Source organism: Battus philenor, unplaced genomic scaffold (genome assembly GCF_028537555.1).
Source record: "Battus philenor isolate CCGP_79_NKW_IND1 unplaced genomic scaffold, ilBatPhil1.0.hap1 SCAF_6, whole genome shotgun sequence".
Lineage (NCBI taxonomy): Eukaryota > Metazoa > Arthropoda > Insecta > Lepidoptera > Papilionidae > Battus > Battus philenor.
The window spans coordinates 14,455,516-14,476,456 of NW_027181726.1; the positions used below are offsets into that span (position 1 = coordinate 14,455,516).

Genomic DNA, 20,941 nt, shown 5'->3' on the forward strand with positions numbered 1-20,941 from the left:
TTTCTCATTGGTTTTTACTTTAGAATGTTTACAGAGCGATTTGTACAAGATGCCTTAATTATTAAATAAACTTATATACATACAGTCGATTTAACATTGCGGTGAGTTATACAAATAACTTAAAATGATTTGATCGTTTTTGTGTCTGTCCTAAACATAACATTCAAGCATTAAAGAATATTTTTGATATTAAACACGATAAAGTCCAAATTTGTTTCAGTTTAAGTGAATTATTTAATAAATACAGAATTTTTATAAGCGCCATCTATACAATAGTTATTAAACTAAGTTCGATGCATTGGTTCCTTGGCAGTTGACAGACGATTGCGAAAATATTTTCACGATTTAGACTTCTTCTTGCTGGTTATTTCTGTGGAGACAATTTCGGGAGGTATTGTTTCTAAGTCGCCTGTATTTCTTTTACTTTTCAATTTATATATTGACAATATCGATCCAATTATAATGCACCATACCTGTAATGAGAAAAATGTTACCAGATCACATTATAATAATAAAAAGAAACGGGCCTTAAAAAGAGTTTACTGATGCTATTTAGGCTTCTTTAACTTTAAGTTTACTTATGATTTAAAATAGAAAGATGCAAGCGGATAAATAATATGATATGCAGTGACATTTTTAACTCGAACGAATTATAGTGCAGAGGATGAAATAGGCTAAAAATGAAGTACAAATGGCAGTTCTATCGCAAAAACCAATTTCTACCATCGGAGGTACTTAATTAATAAAAAAAGTAATAGTTGGAAATAGATGAAACAATTAAAGAAATACCGCTGGGCATACATACTACATGTTTTATTTGTCTGCATATTTTATCTGGTAGGTGATTTTGCTTTCTTCTTGAAGGTCGCTATCATTAGTTTAAATAAAACTGCTTCAGAGAAAAGATAAAATGGCAACCCAACGTATATCAACTTAAACTAACCTCCAGTATGATGACTAAGACAGTCACAGCCAAAACAGACTTGGATGTCTCCTTAAACACATCGATGATCAGATTTCTGCAGCCGATGTCGTAGAATTCCTTCTTCGCTTTACAAGACTCCCTCTCTTTCTCTTGTACCAGCTCCGATCTTTCAGGGTCGTAGGTGGGACAGCAGGAGATTGGGACGTTGGGGGCGAAGTACGTTGGGAAATTGGGTGAGCGGTAATCTTCAGCGGAATATACTCCGCAACACTTGAGCTGGAATTTCAGACAATTATATTTTGGAATTTGCTTCGTAATATGAATCATATTCTACGTATTTTATTATTATAAAACATATGTACAGTCGAGTATTAATTTATAAAGGAATTTGTGAGAGAGAGTAGAGAACTTCAGGAGTAGAGTGTTGGAGAATAATCATATCAGTCAATAGATGTCCTGTATTTTATTGACCTATCTCAAATCTCGGTCTTGTTCTTCCCCCAAACAACGAGTCACCGCAACATTAATGAGAATCTTACGGCTTCAACGGCCATCAGTTTCATAAGCTACGTGTTCGTTTATTATCAAAAGTAAATAAATAAATTCAAGAATCGCTACAGCTTATCAGTTAAGACATTTTTAGAAAATATAGGTTAATTCAAGATAGACCCAAATCCTGGAGAAAAATGTCAGAAACATAGACAATGTCATCTTCCAATCTTTATTATAACTGCGATATCAATTCTATCTCGTTACTTTTTTCAGGTCTTACTTTTTTCAGTCTATAGGGAAACATGCATCTCTATTAAGAGAGAAAATGTTGTAGAGAGTTCTTTTTTGTACAGGGTGATTGGTCATAGATGTAAAAGGTTTAAAGAGTTCGTTGTTTAGCTCAATTGCCAACGAAGATATTTAAAGATTTCACAGCTATTTCCAATTACCTGTATAAAGTGATCACTCTGAAATGCTTAAGAATAATAACTTCTGGGAGCACAATGTCTGTATGGACAGAAAGTATCATTTCTGAAATAGTTGTTGCTGCTAGCCTGAGAGCTTTTACAGCTTCTTCTGAACTGAGTTCATTGAACGAAACGGTCCTTGAAGTTTTTTAAAAAAAATCTAGTAGCATGATATCTTTCGCACGTGGGAAACAGCTCTACCCGTGTAGAGGTGTATAGTGTAGTGTTGTGTATGCGGCTTGGAACTACAGCGTGGACCACTCAGCAATCCGAGGGAGGATACGGATCCTCCCGCGGTACGCACATTCTGTTCGCAATTTAGAAGAGCGTGAGGCCGCCATTGAAAAAGTATTTTGCCGATAGATATTACTACATAATGAACAAATGTAGTAAAACGTATTTGAAAACGCTTTTTACTTACGTCATATGTTATCGTTGCGTTGTTTAATATTTCTGAAACTTTTCATCTATGGATATAGTTTACATGAATTGATAGCATATGAGCTATGCATTCCCACTTTTAAACCTTGTACACTTGTAACCAATCAGTATTTTTAATACTTTATGTACGTAGCAAATGAATAAGATCTAAGACTTACATCATGCTGCGTCCTGGCCCAGATCTTCACGTGACGTGGGTTATCGTCCCTGGCCAGCTTGAAGGACTCGGAGAGTGAGCGGCCAAGTTTTACCTCGTCGTCTGTGGTCACACCGACAGATACTCCGAGGATAATGGCCTGTATTACTACAATTACAATAAGAACCACGGATGCCTGTGAAAAAGTCAAAAGATCAGGATTATAACATTACGCACAAAAAAATTCAAATGTTTTGTTAAGCAAAGATTAATTAACAATATATATAATTAAATAAAAGTATAAAAGATTACACAGAAGCCTAACATGCCTTGAATTACTATTATACTAATTTTCATGTGATAAATCAAGAGCGTTATCTCTGTCGCGCAAAAACACTGGCTGCTCTGGCTCACAAAACGTCACATAGGTAGTGTGGGACAGAGATAGTGCTCTACGAAGCCGTAATTAGCCGATTGTCTCTTTCCAAAGGTAGACGTGCAATATTTATCGCCGGGTACTGTAAAATGATATTTAGATGTATATATATATAAGCTGGACCGGAAAGTAATGTCGCTTTCTTTAGTTAAAATCATACCACATTTTTAACAAGTTTTTATTTCTGATCAACAATATATTCACCTCCGTTATCAACAACCTTTTGCCATCTAATATACAAATTTTCAATGCCGGAGCGGTAACAAATCACTCGGTTTTTCTGTTATATCGACAGAAACGACTTTACTCTCCGGTCCCTCTAATAATAACGTTAAATAAATAATAAAACAAATGATATCTTCCTTAATCCACAATAATAGACTATTTTTATACATTCTTATAGATCTCAAGCAGTAAAAATAATGTTAATTTATTTCTCTTTTATTATTTTTAAGATCATAATTACTTATCAATAATTCATAATGCTCTAACATTTTAATTTTAGATTATTTACGCTAAATCAAACCACAATCAACCATTTTACGTTCGTTTTATTATCCAAGATGGCGGCTGTAAATTCGTACACCAGCATTACGTGTGGTTTTAAGCATTAACGGAATACAATTCTTTTTCCAACAGTAATAATGAATTGTAAAATGGCGGAGTTATTATTCAATTCTTTTTCCGCCAATGGTGACATTAATATATTGTTATCAAGCAAAAAACTTTGAATAAAGCGTAGAAATACACGCGATGTTGAATCATAATTTGTATCTTAATATATTTATAAAAAAATGAACCCCTATTTTCCTACCATAATTTCAGAAGGATTTAATAATAATTTTAATCGTATTTGTTTAAAAAATTTGCTATACAGCAGCCGGCGATAAATATTGCACATCGACTTTTTAGAAAGAGACAATTGGCTAATTTCGGCTTTGTAGAGCACTATCTCTGTCACACACTACCTATGTGACGTTTTGTCAGTCGTATTTCGTGTTACAGAGATAACGCTCTACGAAGCTATTGTAGGAGTAAAGTTACATTGAAATTTGCCAGGAAATTAAAAAAATTCAAGTAATATAATTGTTGTTAAAACTTCGAACTCTGGGCAGTTTGCTTTAAACTTCGCGCGTTTATGTCGTCAATTAACAGCTGCATTTGTCAATTTATTTATTACCAAAATTTTCTTTATTATAGGTTTCATTGAATATATTTTTGAATAATAGATAATATGATCTTTTTAAAATAAATATGTTACTTTACTTTATTTTGTCTATTGAATTTTGTCAGATCAATAACTTCTGATAGTATAGTCTGTAGGCACAGATAGTAAACAATATTTAAATTTAATCTGTAGTAATTCGAATTTTGAAAATGTTTGTCTCTTTCTACGCTTCTTTGCGTTTTTATTTCCTATCAATACGACATTTATTATTTCTGTAACTGTTGACTTTTGGATAGGGTATATTGTACATTAATTGTTAGTAAATGAAATATATGTCATTCTGTATAAAAGGTATTAAAATAGGGTGCTCTTCGATTATAGTTCTGTATAAAAAAATATCAATTTATTTTGAGGGTTATAACGATTTGTGCATATGAATGTCAAAGGCGATTTAAATAACGCATTGCGGTATTTATAAAAAACTAACGAAATACCTGTCGATAGGTGTAAGTAATAATACTAAATAATTAAAGAATAAGTATCAAAGTACTTGATTGCCCTTTAGTTTCCAAGAAAATCAGGGTTGTTAACATTGCCTTGACCTTGGTTGGTCGGTGTAGAGTGTTCAACATTTTTACGGACACAATATAGATTCAGTTTATGGGATAAAGTTAGTTTTATGGGGAATTACCTAAAGAATAAATTGAGTCAAATTCGAAGGGTGATGAACGTGAAATGGTATTTTTATGTTCACTTTTATTAATGTCGACAAATAAATTAAGGAGAAGCCATAACCTACGTTTATCATTCAGCCCTATTAGCCTCATGATAAATGTCATAGATAAAACGTTGAAGCTAGTTTTAATAGAATCGTTGACTATTTGTGAAGAAATAATATGGAAATAAATAGGTCTACGATCTTTCTATACCGAGTATTAGGATCTTTTTATGTCACATGGCCCGTATAGAGGAATCTAGACTCGAATAATTTGGAATTATTGGAAAAGACGTGACCAAAGGTCCGAATTATCGCAGTCCTTTCAGTGTATTGAGTCAAATCAGTCCGACAGTTGATACCAAACTCCATGCAGCAGTATATAAACAGGAGGTACATAATAATAAAGACAAAGGTGACTCGAAATCTCTAGGATTATGAAAATAAAATATTATTATTTTCTTAAATATTTTAGGACTGTCCTAGATGTGTAAAAAATGTGGCAACACTATCCTTCAGTAATGGTAGGGGGGAAAAGCGGCAAGTTTAGTGGCATATCACGCAACTCTATCGCAGTACCTAAATCGTTACTCCTGAATTAAAAGTGTAAGATACATGTTATTGTAATATATTAACAGTATCAATGCACCTTATAAAAGGACATATAAACTATCCCAATGTTTGTGTTCATCTCTTTGTTTGCTTTAATGTTTCGGCCCAAGTGTCACGTGTGGACACGGTGCCTTCAACTCACATCATGCTAAATGAACATAGAGCTATACATTTATCTACTTAAACCCTGTCCCAAAATTCAAAGATTTTAGAAATTATATTTAACTTTACGAAACCATAATAAAAGCGTTCACGAAATACAGATTACATATTAAAATTAATTATTGTTTATTATCTGTCGCAGTCGATTTTGTTTTGAAAATTATTAGTCTGTCATATTCCGATAAAAAAAAATTATTGTTACATATATAAAATGATTACCTTGCCGTATTGTATAGTGTAGTCTTGACATTAACAATTTTAAATATTAGATAAACTTTAATAAATTTAATAATAAATCTGTTGGTACCTATCTTAGTTTCTTCCTATATCAATAATGAAAATAAATTAATGGCGGGTTCTACATATTCAAGATATAAATACGTATTTATTTTAAGATAAAAACTTTTTTTTTTTATAATTTTAAGGAATCAATCCGTTATATATAATTAAAAAAGAAGTTATTGTCTGCAAAGAAAATATGAAGGAATAAATATAAATATGCAAAACATGTAGTGGAAACGTACCTTAATAGTAGACAAAAAGTTGGGAGGACGATTTACAGGTAAGTAAAGGGAAAATCTATTTAAAAGAAAAAACTTTACCCGACTGCTGAAGTAATAAATATTTTAGTTATTTGATCATCGAATTAAAGCATCTCTTTATATTTTTTTATTCTCTTTTAGAGGTTTTAAATTTTCTTGATTATTTAAGTGCGTAATAGAAAGTTGTTGAAACTCACAGTTCGTACGGGACCCCTCTGTTTTCTTATCGCTCCGACTACCGCGTAGATGGTGACAGAAATGGTGATGGCAGCTGTTACTGCCAACATCACCATCGCCACCAGCCGGCCGGACTGCTCATCGCTGTAGATTTTGGTCGCCAGCGCGGACGTCACTGCTACCACTATCACAGCGATTGATTCCAACTGGAATTTTAGAATATTTCTTTAAACTTCATAGTTTTCGTCAACGACGTTTCTACCCTTTCACATACTCTGCAAGGTATAGGCCTCTCCTAAAAAGATCTGTGGGGGAATATACCAAAATCACCACGCGTGACAAGCATGTTTGCGATTGACGTGCGATATTATAGTGCGCAGACGCAGCTGTTTATCCTCTGGAAACTTGTTTGCAGTGGTTGTCCTATATAATTAATGCACAAAGTATGAATTATATAAGAGTGTTTTTTTGGAATCGAACTCGTGAATTGGAAGTCTCAATCCTGCACCACAGGACTACTACTGCGCTACACCTACCGAAAAACACATAACATTTCATGGTTTATTTAATAGGAAAGATATTTTTATATACTACTTTATTCATTTTATTTTATTCTTTGAACATTTTACTGCGACGATATATATGCCATAATCCTTAGGTAGTTTTAGTGTTTAGAAGCTGTATAATTTATTAGGAAATATTTAGTAAATAGCTAAATAAGTAAGTAATATAAAAATAATAGTGATTTAGAATTATAGTTCATAATTACATTGGGTATGATTTTGTGCGTATTGGAAAAATTCAAATACAATGAATCGATCTAACATACACGCGGCCTAATTGTTGGATTAAGTATAACATCTCTATTGGAGCCTCTGTCCCAGTGTTAACCAAAAAGCCTTCTTTATTCTAAACAAGACATATACTAACACATCTTGGGACGCATGTTTACCTTCACTCTCATGCCCTCTCTGTGTAACGTACATGGTTTTTAAAATTAATAAATGCACTGTTCACGTAAGAAACTTAAATGTATAGATATCACTAGAAAATTCTTAACAAAACGTATTAAGTAAAAACTCAAAAATGTATAAAGAAAAACTGAAATTCAAATTCCAATTTATTTTAATAAAATTTTTACTTAATAATTATTTATTGCAACTTTTAAAGAAATAGCTTTTTGCTTTAATTTTAGTACTGAAATCTAGCATTGCATTTAAATGCCCTCGAAGCGGTATGATTAAACTCGTGTGGAATCCATTTTCGAATTGCCCCTCTTAACTATCAAATTGCCCACGGGTGAAGCGTGGGCACCACTTTGGAAAACACTGATGTATATATAAGTCACTACGGTGTAGTCAAAATTATAACTAGAAATAAATTCATAGTGAAATTATATAATGTGATAGGAACGGGAGGTATATCAGCGAAATTTCTCTTTATTATCTCTTAAAGGATTTAGGTTTAACAAGAGCGAACATGTTGCGCTGTTTTAAATGATATTTAAAAAGATAATTAATTTGAAAGGATAGGGAAAGAAGTCAGTGAAGGTGAACGCTGATGAATTGTAAGGAGCTCTTCCTTAATCCTGGTCTTCAGACCCAAGCACCGTATCGGACTGTACCATCACCACAATGGACTCGACAATTGTAAAGCTTCTTGGAATGTTCAGAAGTAACGTCTACTAGAATAAAACCAAAATAGTCACTGGCTGATAAACACACAAATTTAAAAATAAAAAAAAAATAAAACTCACCGAAGTAATCAACCCTATAGCCGTGTACAATATTCTGAAACAAAGGGTACAGCAGCCGTCTCTGTTTATTCCCAAACGCGAAGTGTAGAACTTCTCCACCGTCTCCTCCTGTGCGACGCTCTGGACTGGGAGAGCATTGCTAACCACTACCTCTGGCTCTTTCACTGCGGACATTAAATTTGAATTTCGAATTATTACTTTTTTTTGTTTCTTGTTAGGCTTACATCTGAGTAGATAGCAAGAAAGAAAATATAATATATGTTATAGTATAGGAGAATACAGAATTTACTCTCATTATATATACGTGTTGAAACTAATACGCTTGTATTATAATGTATGCGCTTTTAAAAATACTATTTAAGATGTAATTATTGTATTTTGTACATAAAAACGGATTCTGCAGAATCACTTTCACATCACTATATTTCAGTGCTAATTGCATCTGAGTGTTTATTATAACATTGTTTACAATGTTGCAATTCTCATTTGAACATAAAAAAGAATTCCATGGAATATTCGATTTTTAAAAATTAGTTTAATCCTTCGGCTACCGCAACATGACGCCTGTCAGTGTCTGGAATTTTTTTTAAATGATAAACGAAATATTATTATTTAAGATCCTGTGGTCTGTACTCCACCCAGAGCAAGCGATTTTAAACTGTATTTTTATAGCGATTCGATAAAATGTAGCCTACTTTATTTCGAGCTCATTTGACCCGTATGCACCCGAGGAGTTCGGACTATGTCCATAGGCAGTTGACAGGTTAAATGGTAATAGGTAATTTTTACTTAAAGTTTCTCTAACAGATATTATATTGACCTAACCTATTATTATTCGAGTGGACATTTAAAGATTTCGATAAAACATCGAATATCACTAATACAATAGCTGTGTGTAAAATAGGGATGGGGTCTATACATTTGTAATATTTTTTTTTGGTAGACAGGTGTGGTTCCAATCGTGCATGTTAACTTATAAATATAAGCCTTTATCGTTGAAAGTTTGAAGCAAAACATGATATTACAACAAATCATGATTAAATCTGATCGGAACAATGATATTTAAATTTTTTGCATAATAGGTACACAATTAAAAAAAAAAAAACTATTAAAAAGTTTATAAGGTTTTAGAGTTTCCGAAATTTTGTGAAAAATTAGACACCATTAAAATAAACTTGTTTTGTTCCGTCACGCCTCATATAAAAATATATTATAATATTTGAGAGTAATAGTACAAGGAATATAACAAATAAGAATGAAATGAGCTGTTAATAGAAAATGTTTTCAAATGTATACATAATATGGATATGCCTTCAAGATTAATAAATTTAGAAACACTTTTCCGAAATACAGATAAAACGACAGATAACCGCTGTTAAAGGTTGATAAAGAAGACTTTTAAAATAAGACAATTATAGTCAATAAATTTAAACACAAATATACATATATAAATATGTCCCAAACATTATTTTTTTGCATCTGTATTGATTTAAAAATAGTTATGCTTATCAAAGTGACTTCTTATATAAATGAGTCGTGAAAGTACTAAAATAAATAGTCTTCTTTTGAAATTTTATTCAAAAAAGCATATCTATGTTATGATTTCAAATTGCAAGTATCAAAATTTGCCATATTTATTCCGATCAAAAAATCGATATAGACGTTGACTGACTGTATATATTAAGGTAACTGTAATTATATGTATAATAAAACAGGATATTCCATACCTTGAGCCTTGGTTGACTTCCTCATGTCTTCCCAGAGGCCGTTGCCGGATGGGTCGAGTTTGAACGCCGCATCAGCTGGGCCTGCGTATATAAACGTATGCAACAATGCCGAAACGGACCAACGGTCGGACGCACCGCTTCGTAAGCATAATGGCGTATAGAGTAATTCATCGTGTCCATAGCACTACGGACACCATGATTTTTGATTATTAATTCAGGAGATAAATATTTTTATACACAATATTCACCATGGCTTATGATTATCGTTATGAAAGTTCTTTATTACCAAGTAATTGAGAAAAGGTGTAAAAGCTTTAAAGAGTTGGATATTGAATAAATATAAATTAAAAATATCGTATAGTACACCACGAAAATCAACGATTTTAGAAATAATAAACATTTAATACACGTATGAGAAACAATACTGAATTTCCGAGGATAAGTTATAAAGATGGCATGTACATTTTGAATATTAGCTAATTTATGGAATATGACTTTAAAGCAGCATTAGTTAAAAACAAAGAAGACGGGGCTGGTGAGTGAAGGTGAACGCTGAAATATTGGAAGGAAACTTTAAGTCTCTAACGGGGTTCGTTATCCCCGAGTATCGTATTTGGCCCGGCCATCCGTCATGTATTCTAAAAATGTATCTTTATGGTCTAAGACAGTGATTCCCAAAGTGGTGTATATCGCCTCCAAGGGTTTATGTCAACCTGCAAAGGGTCTTTGTCAGCCAAAAAAAAAATTGGGGTCCATGAAATGAAAATGGGGGTCCACGATAGTGGATCTCAACACATACATAGATAGTACCTATTTACTTACATCATACTATCTTATAATATCAAAACATTTACATTATTTATAAAAGTACCTATGAAGTAAAAACATTATTATATATGTTTATAAAATTGTGTAAGTTGTAGGATGTTGGTATTCGCTTTGTGGTCGCAATACATTTTGAACAAACGACACAAAAAAGTTTGGGGAACTCTGGTCTAAGACAATGTTGCCCACCAGCGTGGGCCGCACGCCCCACATGAAAGCTATTTGATTGTGAATGGGAGCAACTCGAAAGTGTACTCGACACAAGTTTATCCTTTTCACTATAATATATATATATATATATGTTATTATAGGGGGGCGTAAGAATTGTAGAAAGGCTACAATGGGGTATGGCATATGAAAGGTTGAAAAATACTGGTCTAGGATATTTTTTTTTTTCTTTTCGGCCGACAGCCGTTCATTGCAAGATGCAGACATCGATGACCCTCGTGGCACGCATCTATCGACTTCTCGCGCTACCTTAAGTATATCGTCGATCTACCTAGTGGTGAACTAACCACGCAGCATTTACCGGCCCGTGGTCGCTGCTCGAGAACTTTCAGCTCCAACGGCAATGCCAACTGCCACTTGAGACGACCAATGCTCCGAACTACTCCAGTGATCTTGGTCCTTCTGCAGAACTCCTCATTTCTGCCTTGATATCACAACAAAACTATAGCATAGCTCTATCCAGTGCACTTTGGATGATCTTAAATCCACATACAGGGCTTCTGGAAGCGACCATGTCTCGAATCCGTAAGTTATCACCGGCAACACATTCTAGTCAAAATCTTTGTAGACGGTCTATAGAGCTTGGGCAGTGACTTGAGATAAAATAATGTCGCTACTAATATATAATTAGGTATTCCAAATTATAATATTGTTATTGTTATTGTTCAAATTATAATAAGTATTGTTAATATATATAAATTTTAGCTGTATTTATCCATAAGAAAAAATTGTGTAAGAAAGATTGTAAAAAATTATAAAACGCTGTCGTGCCTCGCAGCTGGGAGAAGAAAGATCAGTATCAGATAGCGACAACCCTCTCCCAACTGTCTCCGTTTATTTTAAGCGAAAAATAATTTAATTAAACGAAAAATAATAATATTGTTAAAAAAAACCACTAGCGATACAAATTAGAAATAACAATAAAAAAAGTCAAAGACTTTCGACGTTCATTGAATTTGATCGATGAAGTTGAACTTAACAAACTTGACGTCGCTAAGGTATATCTTTAATTAATCTTCAATTGTTGAAACAGTTCAAATAGGTTCAGTATTGGAGACATAATACTTTGTTATAAGTTATTTAATTATTTTATTACGTTAATCCATGGAATATTCGGCATTACCAACATAATTTTCAAATAATTACAATAGTAATAATAAAAATATTGCACACAATGTACAAAATATACGCAAAATTAGGATAAAAACGCGTGAGAATAAAACATAACAAACTAAAGTACTAATTAAATGTTAACTGAACTAAATTAGACTAACCATATATAACCATGTATATAATATGTAATTAATAAAATAAAAATTCGCATCATCAATAAATATGCACATTTTTTTAGGAAGGAGATAAACATTTCTTAGCTGCAGCTGCAGTTGTCGCGTATGGAAGTGAATCTCTGTATTAGACGTGGAAAAATTAAGAAAATTATTTATTTATATTATTTTCAATTTCATCATTTATACTGATTACTTTTATACATCGTTAGTCACTTTATAACGACATTTTTAAACATAAAACATTTAGAAAAAACAATTGAAACCAATTTAACTATTAATACTAATATGTGTTAAAAAGATAAGACGTCTGCATGAGGGCGAATGCTAGGTTATGGTAAGGAAGGAAGGAGAAAAAGGAAGAAACCTGAACCTGAAGTCCTTGTGCCAAAAGGGAGCAATAGAAAGAGATATGTACAAGAGATTTTTATACCGTGTTATAGACTTTTATAATGGGAATTGAAGATTTTACATTAAAAGTACTATATAAAATTATTCATTATAAATATTAAAAAATGTCAATGTTTTTCAATGTATGTATATGTTCGTTTGTTTGTAAATATGTATTTTTTGTACACGTAAACTACCCATTAATAGTACTTCTACCTTTTCAATACTATGGTTGTCTGTAAGAGATTGCCTTGTGTGATAAGACAGCCTATTGTACTTTTTTATATATTGTTGTAAAACTTATTAAATATACCTTAACGTGTACAATAAAGAATATTAAATAGAATAAAATAAACAAATAATATTTTGGAATAATCATTACATTATTTATAAAACCACTAATTTTTGATGGTGCACCATACATTTTTCTTTTCAGTCGATGGATGCCCACTGTAAGGCACAGGCGTCTCCGAAAAATCTGGTCCGAGGTTGCCACTCTGGAACCTTTTAACACCAATAGCCATTAATTGTACGAGCGATGTACCCCACCCAACGCCACTACAAACGAGCAGTTCTTCGAGATCACCTATGTAGAGTGATCTAGGTTCTCCAGTTCTCTGGTAAATCGAAACAGCCTTTTCCATTGCTCTTTCGTTTATCTTGAGCCTTCTTATGTCGGTCGTAAGAATTAAAAATTAACCATATATTAATTTATACTAATATATTAACTTACTTAAGGCTTTTACATTTATATCTACAGACAATCACTGTATGTGTTCTCATGACAATTAGTATTAACGATAAGTTTCAATTTCCATTAATATATATATATATATATATATATATATATATATATATATATATATATATATATATATATATATATATATATATATATATATATATATATATATATATATGTATGTATAAAAAATATATACGTAGCAAAATTTGTGATTCTTAATTTGAAATAAAAATAAAAAGTGTGTATACGCCTTTAAATTATCAGTGTAATAAAACAATACGTACGGCTCAAAATATTTTTGAATGTATCGTAAATATCGCTTCGCTTCGTTCGATAATTGTTTATTTTTCTTTCTATGTAAATGTAAACTTGTACGTACATACTACTAACCTGTGAGCGTAGGTATAAGACTCATCTGAAAGTTCTGAAATAAAAACTTCAGCTCAGAAATCGTAATAACTCTACTATTGGTTGTTATACCAGAGAAGTCACTTTAATGCACTTTTAAGCATCTCTTTATTAAGGTTAAAATCCCACGTCTTCTTCTTTTCAGCCGATGGACGCCCACTGCAAGACCTGCGCTACTCAAAGTTGCTACAATAACTGGTCAGTGACTTCCAGTGATCTTATCTATGTTGTTGGTCCACCTAGTGGGCGGCTTACCCACGCCGCGTCTACCGGCTTGTGGTCACCAATTGAGAACCTGTCTGCCGCAACGTCCATCAGTTGCACGAGCGCTGTACACAGCTCACTGCCACTTTAAACACTCGTCTAATCGTCAGATTTCAAAATGTTTATACTGCATATTTTATATACATATTACATTACATGTGACGAGAATTATTTCAGTTATTTTTTCCGCAATTAAAACTGAATTTATATTCCAATTCAAGGAAATTAAAACTTGTAATGGTTAAACTGTACTATATAAAATTTTACCACAATATTTACATTATAAAATTGGACATTTTTTAATTATATAAACAAAGATAAATCACTGTTTCATAGATTGTTGTAGTTATCTGTGATCTTTTTCAAAATTTGGCGCCATTGTAATATTCAATTTAAGCATTAATTTATTTAAATCATATTTTTTAGGTTATAAATATAAACCAAATTTATTAACTATAATGATATAACACACATTAGTTGTAGACTTTCGTCTTTAGGTATTGTGGGATATGGGACGGGAAGATGTTGCAATGTTAAGTAAGAAAAGGACCAATATTTAGCCACTTCCTCACATGCAGTGGTAGTCGTGCAATGAAATGCACCGCCCGCCAGCCCGCTGATAAATGCGTATGCGGCATACAATGCGAATCACACAACCGTCACCGTCAAAATACTCAACACGTGTTTCACCCCTCCACGGGGCATCTTCAGGAGTTATGTTAGACCGATTAGTGCCAAACACAGAGTCTGGACTGGACAGACTGGACAGAACATATTGTACCTTTATATACAAAATATTGGACCTTTTCTTACTTAGGAAATGGACTTCCGCGAGGTAACGCCTGATTCCATTAAATAGGTTTCATTGTTTCCAGATTGTTGTCCAACCAAGCTGGATTCCACGGTTGACTTCTTTCTCAAAGTGATGACCACGTTACCAGTGATGACTTTCTAATTTTGAGCCTCTTTGGTAAGATTTCATTTGAGCTTAGCGATTTCTCTACGAGGTCAAGAAAACAGGCCGATATAGTGCAGTAAATTTGCAAGATTAATAAATTAAATAAGTGGCAGTAAGCAAACATAAGCGCGCAGAATAGATGACTACGTCTGACTCAAAGGTTACAAGTGACTTCCTACCGGTCATGTTGAATTCTATGGAGAAGGCTTGTGTTCAGTTGTGGATATCCTACTCCTGAAATGATGACCATTAACAATGATATATCTTTGCTAATGATACAACTGTGGAGTCGAATTCTCTATATTAATTTCCAGGTAATGTATTTAATTTTGTTGCTATAATAACAAACAGATGACAATTACTTGTAATATTTATTATTATGTTAAAATGTTGCGCAGTTTAACACAAGCCCGCCATTTTAAAGCCGCTGTTAATCTTATTCAAATACAGTTACGATAAACAAGTGATTTAATAATTCTTTTTTCTCATGTTAATCTTCGTACTATCTATAAAACATGTAATTAAAAAGTTGTATAATATGTAATTCGTCACAGCAAGAATCTTTAAATTTGAATTTTTGTATTCTAGAATGACTTAGTTTTTGGTTTTAAATACATAAGAAATTGCGGAATAAATACACAATTTCGCAAAATGAGATATCAAAATCAACTTCGAAAACTATCACGAAGATCTAGTTATATAATTGTATTTATGTATCACATATATCATATTATTAATTGTATTTTAAGTGAATTTACTGAGGTTTTCCTCTATCTTCTAAGCTATTTATCAGAGTTTCATAGTAAATACGTAATAGATACAATATTTAATATGAATTAATCGTAACAGGCACTATATTTAATATAAATTAATAGTACATAATGTATTAACAAATATTTTGTATATTTTTTTTTCATTCATAAATATAGTAGTTAAAAGGTATGCTCATCTTGCATTGTTTTAGAAGTTTCTGGATTCAAATATCTTTTAGGCTGATGATCCATGGATGCAAGGGTCTTTGATAAGGAACTTCGACCTGGGAAGTCCCTCAATACTTTTTTATATAAATACTAGCTGATTCCGCAAACATTGTATTACCATGTATGTTATTTTTAGGAATCATTAAAAAACAAATAAAAAATATCCGTTGATCGTAGAACGATGAAAATTTAAGGATGCATGTATTTTTGTATGATGTATCATAAAAAAATAAATACAAAATTTTGTCTACAACTTAAAAAAAAAATTAGGGGTGGACCACCCCTAACATTTAGAGGGTTGAAAAATAGATGTTGTCCGATTCTCCACCCTGGCCGATATGCGCGCTAAGATTCACGAATATCGGTCGAGCCGTTTCGGAGGAGTTCAATCACGCAAAATTTCCATTAGAGGATATCCGAGAGGGCATCCTTCTTCTTCTTTTCAGTCGATGGACGCACCCTGCAAGGTATAGGCCTCTCCTAAAGGTCACCATCCAGCTGTTTCCCGTGACCTTAGCTATGTCATTGATCAACATAGTGGGGGGCATATCCACGCCGCGTCTACTGGCTCGTGTTCTCCCTTCGAAAACCTTTCGGCTCCAACGGCCATCGGTTGCACTAGCGATGTGACCAATGCCATTTCAGACGAGCAATTCTTCGAGCCGTGGTGATCTTGGTTCTTCTGCGGATCTCCGTATTTTTGATATGATCATTGCTTTCTGGGTGATCTTGATCCTTCTTATTTGGCTCGTTGTTAGTGACCACGTCTCGGATCCGTATGTCATCACCGGTAACACACATTGGTCAAAGACCTACGTCTTCAACCATTGCGGTATTTTTGATACGATCATTGCTCTCTGGTTTATCTTGATCTTTTTTATGTGGCTCGTCGTTAGTGATCACGTCTCGGATCCGTATGTCATCACCGGTAACACACATTGGTCAAAGAATTACGTCTTCAATCATCGCGGTATTTTTGACGAGAAGAAATTTTAAAATTTCCTGAACGCTGCCCTTCCGATTTGGATTGGGCGAGAGATCTGTTTACGTATTCAATATGAATCTCATCCTAGCAGTATTGGTTTAATAAAGGCGAGAACTCTTTTCCTGTTCAGTACTTTCAGATACTGTGTGAGATAAATGCGTTGTAATGTAATTTACTTGTATAAAAGATATGAATGATGGTGGAGGTTTACGTCCAGCTGTGGTGATGAATCGAGTGGACCGATGATCTAGTCAAGGTCGACGGAAGTCGCTAGATGTGGGGAGCGCAAGACTAGCCATTGTGGCGTTCTTCGGAGGAGGTGTAATCCTTGCACTGGGGATGATGATAATGTACACCATCATCATCATTCAGTTTCATTTTATTTCCTATTTATTCCTTAATATTTTGATTTAAGTTTTAGTCGTGTTTTAGTTATTAATAATGTTTTATTATACGTTCGGTATTGGTGCCATTAACAAGTGGTGCAATATATGTTTACGGTGTATAATTGTAGTACATGTTAAAGATTGTAACCACATACAGGCAGTTCTACTTACAATAAATAATAAAATAAAATAAATTCAAGTGACTAAAAAAATCACTAACCCTTTTTTATTTATGAAACCGTCCAGGTTTATATTTATGCAATCATATCGTGTATTGAATTTTTTTAAAAAGAAGAAGTTAATATGAATGAGTGAAGAAAAAACTTTTGTTTAGAGTGGCATTAGGAGACAAGAGTATATAAATTAAAGTTCACCATTATTTGATAATTATATAACATACTTGGTATGAGACAATATTAAAAAGGCTTTAATTTTTTTTCTTAAAGCGCCATACACACATTACGAGTCTTGAATGATCGTGTAGTCGCTGAAAAAAGTAATAAATTTTCTATGTCGAAACAAAACTCTTTATAACACTTTTTATTTGTATTTCGAACATTTTATTATAATTTCAGCTGTATATCTTCTCCTGGTTATAATCCTAACTATAGATATTCAATAGGATCCATTGGAAGTGGTCTGCATCAGGCGCAATCATTATATATGTATTTATAAAAACAGATGTCGTATCCAGTAAACTTTTTCTTAAATCCAAGTTCATTCTGCTGTTTTTATAAGAGTACTTAATTAAGATAATTTAACTGAAGATCATATTAATATAAGGGGCGTGTAGTATGAAGAATTAAAAGAAATCGGAATTATCAGTATCAATAAAAAAAATTACAAATGTCGATTTCAATAAAATTTAGAAACAGGTCAGTGCACATCTATAGTTACTAGTAACAAAGGCGAGAAGATATACTTAGTTAAAGTTTTAATGACTTACCTGATAAACGATGTAAAAACACTTTTATGTTTCCACCGCCGAATAAAAATCTTAAATGCAGTTTAGACATAACTGAAGTTTAAAATATAAACACATAGTGAAACCTCTGATGTGCGGCATCTAATACTGACGTTGTAGTAATATAAAAAGATAATGTTTTTTTTTATCAAGAAACAAGCGACGAACGTAATAACACTTGTCGCCTAAACAAAGGTGTGGGGCGTGACGTGTTAGCAAATATGAGCGCTAAACGTTTTGATGAGATCGTCTCGATCTCAGATCTCGTCAGACTTTATTTACATAAAATTAACTCGTGCTCCTTTAATTAAAAATTCTCTTCCTTTATAAAAATAAATAGATATCTTCCGCTCGATTTGCGCGGGTCAGAGAAAAATATTAAACGAGTAGAACGAAAATATATCTAAAAGCTATGGTTAATATGATTTTTTTAAATAACTCTACCCCTCTTGCGTGTGAAATTTCGTAAAATCTGAAATATTTCTACCAAATCTATTTTCGTTATTGAAATTTCAGCCGTAGAACCGACGTCCACAGTTGGACATATGTACAATATCCGGCGATAAATATTGCACATCGATCTTTGGAAAAAGACAATCGGCTCGGTGGTCAAGTTATATACCATATATATCTTGGAAGAGGTTCATGGCTTGATGGTATGACAGGTTAAAACTAAATATCAGCTTGGTAAACAAGGTTCCATTTTTATAAATGGTGGTTTTGAATACCTTCAATGGAGATCTGGCAAATTTTTTGTTTACCCGGATTAGCAAAATTAAATCATACAGTATTATATAGCTTAGATAAACGGAATTATAGTTGTTCATGTGAATGTAGAATGTGAAAATAGAATAAATTTTGGAATAACCGATGAGCAATCAAACTATTAATCTCGCAGGTTATATTTTATGAAAGTAAATTGAAAAGATAAAACAAAAATAGAGATTAAAATATACATATATAATTATTAATTTTCTTTGAAAGGCAAACAAATTTTTCTGTGAATAAGTATACATAGGTTACAAATGATTACGTAAGGTTTAATATTGCATACTACACGTTTTCAAGGATTACATTTTATTAGTGCATACATTTTAGTTATTTAAGATCTGTGTGTCCCAGCGTGGGGCCCACGCACCATAGCGGAACAATTTGATTATTAAGGAGGGAAATTCGAAAGTTAACTCCACACAAGTTTAATTCTTTCGCTTAAATATAAAAATATATATGTTACATAGGGAGGAATACGAATTTTTGAAAGGCTAAGGTGAGGCATGGCACAAAAAGGGTTAAAATTACCGCTTTAAAAACTAAGACATCCTAGTTGTTTAATTAGCCGAGTAATACCGTTAAGTATAAAATGAAAAATACTTTAATCTTTTCTTCTTATTTATACTAATCTACTACGGTGTTACAAATACAATCACTTATATAATATTTAAAATTAAATATTACTTCATTTGCCTTTGTTAGAAATAGGTATTTATAGGTTTTTATTACATTAAAGTAGAGCTAGATTGTTTTAGGTACCAGTTTGACAGGAAAAAGCATAAGATAAAATCAAAATTTAAGAGCCCGGTATCGTTTATAGCATTGCTCGGCCAAGAAAGTGGTAGTTAGCGTACAGTTGTGATAACAAGTGATATGTTACATTAATAAGCATTTCATATTTTTAAACGGTTTTATTTAGTTCGACCCGTACGTAATTTATTTGTTTATTTATTTGGGTCAAAATTAGAAATTGAAATTTAAACACCTTCCCGTTGTCAGATTGATCTGAAATTTGGTACACATATTTAATTTAGATGACAATACAATATAATAAAATCAATAACATTATAAATCTAAGATGGCCGCCGATACGAAATGGCGGATTACATATTTTTCCTTAACCCCCTCAATATGGGTATCAAATGAAAGGGCTACACTAATAAAACACGATGATTATGTCAAAATATAAAATTCAAGATGGACGCCGTTCCAATATGGCGGACTAGGTACATATTTATCCACAACCACCACAATATGGGTATCAAAAAACCGTTTAACTTAAAAGTTTTTTAAATGTATTTATAATACATGGCAACATACAACTGTTTTATATGAAAAAAATATTTTTGTCACATGACAGACATCTTTCTTAAGGTAGTCGGAAGACCATGCAGGTCGCTTTGAATAGGTTCTATTTGAAATCTAAACGGTATATCTATGTCCAACAGTTCACATTCTCCGGTTGAAAAGATGATGGTAAAACACCTATATATCTTATAATCACCTCCAACCAAGCCAACAGCATAATAAGGTCTTTTTATGGACGTTTACGGGGCCTCTCGTATACTCTATCTTATTCTATGACAGGGACTTTTTCTTTTAAAATATTCTTATTTAAATTATTTGTATTTAATAAATGCAGGCGTTACTATGCGAAAGTCCATTCTAAGTAAGAAAAGAACTAATATATAGCTACATCCACTATGTAGCAGTAGTCGTGCAATAAAGTGCACCGCCCGCCAGTCCGCTGCTAAATGCGCATGCCGCTAACAATGCGAATTACACAACTACCACCGTTAAATCACTCAACACGTGTTTCACCCCTCCACGGGGCATCCGCAGAAGTAATGTTACACCGATTAGTGCTATATATTAGTCCTTTTCTTACTTAAATTATTTGTTCTATTTGCGTTCTCTCTCTTTCATCGTTTCCATTATTTATCACTGGCTTGCCTTCCATCGTTCGCCAAGTTTCTTGTTCGCCAAATTTTAAAA

General features: G+C 32.8%; 1 protein-coding gene across 1 annotated transcript; it reads right to left on the reverse strand.

Annotated features, from left to right (window-relative positions):
• On the reverse strand, positions 1–18,255 carry LOC137930210 (uncharacterized). Its single transcript, XM_068773385.1, has 7 exons — positions 18,158–18,255; positions 9,757–9,837; positions 8,030–8,193; positions 6,294–6,479; positions 2,484–2,657; positions 944–1,201; positions 1–473 (listed from the first exon to the last, which is right to left on the reverse strand). Exons 1-7 carry the CDS (start codon positions 18,225–18,227, stop codon positions 339–341), a joined length of 1,068 nt encoding a protein of 355 aa, XP_068629486.1. The 5' UTR covers positions 18,228–18,255; the 3' UTR covers positions 1–338.
• Between the last annotated feature and the right edge of the window lie 2,686 nt (positions 18,256–20,941).